This window comes from Arachis duranensis, chromosome 5, assembly GCF_000817695.3.
Source record: "Arachis duranensis cultivar V14167 chromosome 5, aradu.V14167.gnm2.J7QH, whole genome shotgun sequence".
Classification (NCBI taxonomy): domain Eukaryota; kingdom Viridiplantae; phylum Streptophyta; class Magnoliopsida; order Fabales; family Fabaceae; genus Arachis; species Arachis duranensis.
Window position 1 is genome coordinate 20626286 of NC_029776.3, and position 5791 is coordinate 20632076.

The 5791-nt window shown below is 33.5% G+C and overlaps 1 protein-coding gene across 2 annotated transcripts; it reads left to right on the forward strand.

Annotated features, from left to right (window-relative positions):
* The first annotated feature begins 259 nt into the window (after positions 1 to 259).
* LOC107488668 (uncharacterized) lies at positions 260 to 1081 on the forward strand. Of its 2 annotated transcripts, none has more exons than XM_016109428.3 (3): positions 260 to 386; positions 477 to 643; positions 735 to 1081. In XM_016109428.3, the coding sequence occupies exons 1-3, from the start codon at positions 360 to 362 to the stop codon at positions 991 to 993; spliced, it is 453 nt and encodes a 150-aa protein (XP_015964914.1). In that variant the 5' UTR covers positions 260 to 359; the 3' UTR covers positions 994 to 1081. The 2 variants fall into 2 exon arrangements, with proteins under 2 accessions (XP_015964914.1, XP_015964915.1); XM_016109429.3 differs by having other exon boundaries at positions 280 to 386; positions 483 to 643.
* Positions 1082 to 5791: the final 4710 nt, after the last annotated feature.

Consider the following 5791-nt stretch of genomic DNA (forward strand, 5'->3'; position numbering starts at 1 on the left):
GAATAAAAAGATGAATATTGACGAATATCATATCTAAAATATATTGAATACACATATATGACAACTTAATAAAATATTTATATTTTATAAATAATAAAAAATTTAATCAGTATTTTTTTAGAAAAAATAATTAACAAAAATAAAAAATTATATAAGACTTATTTGGACGAACTTTNTAAAAAAATATTTTATTATTAAAAAAATATTTTTTTATTAAGATAATGGCCATCTTATTCTTATTTAAAAAAAAGATTACTCCAAATTCTAAATCAATAAAATCTGAATGGCCGAATCCGCAATGGGAGGCAAGATCGATTTGAGATAGAAAGCATCAGAGTTCAGAGCTGAAGCAAGTAAGCATGGCTTCCTCCTCTTCTTCTCGATCGGTAAGTATGAATATGATTATCCTTTTCTTTTTCATCATAAATCAAAGGCAAAGGCATGGCGAATCCAATTGAATATTGATAATGGATCAGGATCAGGATCAGGAGCGTCCAGGTTTAGGTTTAGGGTTATGTGAAGGAGAAGAAGAGTACGGATCAGAATCGGGTTGGGTGGAAGCTCGAAGTTCATGCGATCATCTGTGTTCCCTCTCCCCTGATCTCAGCCATATTCCAGCCCCTCAGAATACTCCCTGCTACGAGTGAATCACCTTTACCTTTACCTTCTTTTGTTTTTGCTCGCTCTTCCCATTTGAAATTAATTAATTAATCAATATTATTTCTGAATTTCAGGTGCCAACACCCGTCTGAAAACTGGTTGTGTCTATCGTGTAAGGAGGTGCTGTGCAGCCGTTTTGTGAACAAACACATGCTGTCCCACTCGCGGCGCACCAACCACTGTGTGGCACTCAGCTTCAGTGATCTATCAGTCTGGTGTTTCTCCTGTGACGCTTACTTGGATGCACAACTCATCCCACAGCTACGCCCCGTTTATCAACTTGCCTATATCTTGAAATTTGGCCAACCTCCGCCACTTCCTCAACACAATTAATACTTCCTCAACTTTTTAATTGTTCATTATTCTCAGTACTGTCTCTGCTTTTAATTTTTTAGTTATCTTTTGCCTCCACTTGGCGTATGCTTCTTGCATTGGATATTTGGAAACTTCAATTCTGTGTATATCTCTAGGATTTAGGTGAATTTTTCCATAAATTTTTAATAAAAAAAATGAATTCTAGATCTTTTAAGCGATAAAAAAATCTAAAATCATGTCATAAAAATACATGAATGAGTATAAGTTTTCTGCTGCATTTCTCTGTGCGTCAATAGCTTTTTATTCTGTAGGTCGACTGCATTTCTCTTCAGCGGCTTGTCATTTCATAGATGATATTTCATGGCCAAAAATCTTGTTAATTATTCCCCTCATAGTTTGCCTCCTGTGTCTCGTTTGCGTAATAAGATACTAATAATTAAGGTAATTTGCATTAATACAGTACAAGATAATGAAGTTTACCCACGAAATGACTAATGAATCATGATCACGAATTAGGACAAAAATATATAATTATTATATTCATTTCAATTACTAAAATTATTCAATTTATAAGGATTTACCAGAGAAACTATTATCAGCTTGATCAAGTTTTTACAAAGCGATAGACGATAATAATGAATTAATGATCTTCCATAATAAAATCTCAGATCATTTCGTGATCTTGAACGACCAAAAAGGAGAACAATAATTTGAAGGGGTTTTCTCTTTTAAACATATGGTATGTCATATGTTATGGTTGACATACAACTTGGCATTAGAGACCCTTTCATTTAGAACTTGAATAACACTCGTAGAGAAATTTTAGGTAGTAATTTAATAAAGCAGTAAACAAATGGTGATGTATAAGGCCTAGTTCTTGAAAAAATGGGATTTATTTCTGAAGAAACGGATTTTTTTTGGAAATTCACTAAAACAACAAGTATCTCCAAACACTTCTATTGCCTTATCAAGCACTTCAATCTATATCATTACTCTATCATCAACAAGCAGGCATTTCTATTAAGTTAAGTTGGTCGATTCAGTCGCGAAAAACTTAGTTTTTGAGCTGCTTTGGCTAGGAATTTTAAAATTCTGATTTTTGTGGTCAGACTCAGTTTAACGAGCCGAACCGAATCTAAAAAAAAATATTATAATATTATTATATTATTATTTTATCTGCTTGAGTATTATTATATTATTATTTGACCTGCTTTAATTAAAATAAAAGATAAGATTAATAATATAATAGTTGGACTCAGAATCAACCGGTGTAGATTAATATCAGTATTTTCTGATAAATATAGCTATGCTAATACTTCATCATATATCTTTTATTCGCATGATTATCATGTTATTAGTATTATTTATACTAGCAGCTCATACGTTTATCACTAGATGTGTTATCACTTGTGTTCTAATAATCTGTAATTATCCGTTTACTGATATTTTTGCAACAAACTCTGGTGACTAAGCACCTTAGTGACACGGCCTATTGGGAGACATTTCCAGCAGCTTCCACTTTCTTCTTCCAGCCGTGACTTCCTTGGAGAAAAAGAAAGAAAACTTCTATGAAAACTTAAGCTTCAAGCTTAGATCTTTTACTCTCTTAAACTCCAATAAAAAAATCCAAACCGATTAAAGTGATCCTCTCTTCCTTATCTTCAAATCCATATCACTTTTCATAGAGCAAAATCAGATATGGTGGTTGTTCTTCCTCCATGTTAAGTTCGGCCAAGGAGCATCATGTTAAACTAGTGCTTTTTTTATGTTTCTTCTTAGATTTCTTGTCCAGTTGACTTGTGAGTCAAGGAATCTCCATTTTCAGCAATATTAAGGTGAGAAAATCCTACTTGACATGCTGCTGAAGGTTTCGTTGGTTATGCATCTTGGTTTTTAAAGTTGTTTTTGATTAAAAACTAGGTGAAAAAGTGAATTAGGAAGATTCTTGGTGCAGCCGGTTTGGAGGCAATAGCAAAGAGGTAAGATTTGGTAAAATTATTTTTGATTAATTTTGTTCTTGTTATGTGATTGCTGGGCTGTTGATTGATACTTGAAATTGAGTGTTATTATGCTTGATTTGTATTGAAAAATTGATGAAAAATGATGAGCTTAGCAATTTGGTTCACGGAGCAGCATGAAATCCGAATTGTCCAGCCCTGTTTTGATATTATATTTAAGCTGGAATCTTGATGAAAGTGATATGATTTGGCGGCTGAAAAATGGAATTGAAAGTTGAGAAAAATCGATTAACTAAAAAATTGAAAAACTAGTTAAAGATTAAGTGAAAATTTGATGAATTTTTGATGTTGTTGGTTCGGTTTCTTGAGGAACAAAAAGCCATCAGCAGCTTTGATTATTCTGAGGTCAAAATATACATATAAAAAAGTTTGGGACAAATATATTTAAATGAAAGTTTGGGAGGCCAAAGTTTAAATTTCAAAAATTAGGTGGTTAAAGTATAATTTTTAAAAAAATTGGGGGTCAAAATAAAAATTTCAAAAGTTTTTAAAAGAAATATTATTAAATAAATTTTAATAATAAAATAAAATAGTCTTTTAATTTTATGCTCATAATCTTATATTTCTCTTCATGAAACACTTAAGAAGAGGTAAGAACATCTGAGCAGATAGGAAACGAGTGAGAGTTAGAACATTTAAAAAGAGGTAAAAATAGATTGAGAAAACAAACAAAAGATGACGATAAGAACATTAGTGAGGGGCAAGAACAAAATGAGAAAGTAATGAAGAATAACAGAAAGTGAACAAACATAAAGTATCAATATGAATAATGAGAATAATATGTTAACAATCTATTGCAAGGAGGTAGCCAGATAAATAGTGGTGCAATCACTTCAGATTACTTTCCAGGAATACTAGAAGTTTTGTCTTGCCAGTTGAGACTGTAACGTTGCCCACAGAGGTATCATCAGATTACAACACAGTTGTGAATGTTGTTCCTGTAGGACAAAGAGGAATGCCTACAGTTGATTATTATGTTTGGCATACTTTGGCTAGCAAAGGCCTTTCTGTAAGAAAAAAATGATGCTTGTAGTGGGTATGCTAACTGGAAATCATATGTAATTATCGGATGTTGTCGAGAGCGGGTGTGTAACTGACAAATGAGCTTAGGACCTGCACTAGGACTAGACATGCATGATCTTTATGTGAACATCATTATCTATTGTGCATTTTTTATGTTTGTGTTCTGCTTCTTGTATTTCTCTGTTTGTACTTTGTTTTTTGTTTTCTCTATGTACCGTATGTTTATGATTCTTGAAATATTTCACTATCTGGTGATAACGACAGAAGCAATTAACTCGACTAATTGACCTGAGCTTACTAAGAACTCCTCAATTCTTATTCCTTCTGATAGAAATGGGCATCCTGTTTTACGAGGTTGATCAGCCCTACATATACGAGGACCCAGTGTTTCATAGCTGCTACACATTAACCACAGAGCCTCGGATGCGACTATACGTACTATGTGACCACCCTTTTCAGCACTCATTAGTTAGTCCTTCCTTTGATCCTGACGCTCCTTACGAGTTTTCATTATCATGGCTTTATCCCGATGCACCAGAATATCCATTTCCTGATGGACCCGGACATCCTCACCCAGCACAGCCAGTGAACCAGGCGACACCTAAGCCTGCAGATTTTGTTGAGCCAATACTAGTTAATGACTATATTCCTGCAATTTCTCTAGAGTGGGATTTCTCTCCAGAGCCTATAGTTCCAGATGCACAACTCGACAACCAGCTAGGACTTCCCAAAAAAGTAGTTGCTCCAATATATGTGAACGGATATGTGCTCACCATCAGTCATGTGAGTAGCGACAACAGTGCTACTACTGGTAATATTATGGTGATCCCAGATGACGACGAGGAAGAGAATCCGGAGATGGATTTTGAGCAGGAGTTACCATCGTCTAGTAGTGTCAGCCAGTGGGTGAGCCCCATGATAACTTGTCCAATGGTGACACTCTAGCATAGCACTAACTTTTGTATAGACTTTCGTTTGTGTTAGAACACCAGAGAAACTAGGAGCTTTAGTGTTGCTAGGCTAGCTTGGACGCCAACTTAGAGACTTTTTATATGAGCCAGACCCTGGAGTGTCGTGTATTATATATGTAAATATTTTTTTAGTAGAGGTTGAAAAAGGGCATACACTAACTAGTTCCTTTGTATAGCACTACTTATGATGTATAAGATGTATATTATCAATTTGGATATCAGTTACTTCTATTCCTTTATATTTCTGTTCATATATGCTCGGTTATTTATTCTTGTAAACGTTTTAAAAAAATTTACCCATAAAGATAGCAACACTCTAACATGGTAATAGGCTCATATAATGAATATTAACTATAAATTAAGAAAGTAAGTTGGTGAGTTTCGGCTTTTTGTATGATCATGACGTATTAGAAGTTGGGTCGTTACATGATGTCTCTAGTGGCTTTAAGGTAGCGTCTGTTTTGAAGTATTGGGACGAAAATTGGGAGACTGGGATTCAGTATCATATTTGTTGGTCTATAGATTGGTACTAAAATTTTAGTCTCTATCTCCAAAAGTTCAGTATTTTAGTATTTTCAAAAAGTGAGGATATAGGGGACTGAAATTTTTTTAAATAGAGACTAAAATTTTAATAATATTTTATATTTAAAATATTTTCATTTCAATTAATTGATTCTAATTTTACTCTTTGTGTAAATTAAATTAGATCTTCATTCTTATTTCAATCTTTCTCTCATTTTACATTAAAACAATATTGAGATTTATTTCAATTTCTGTCTCTCAGTCCTAATCTCAATCTCTCAG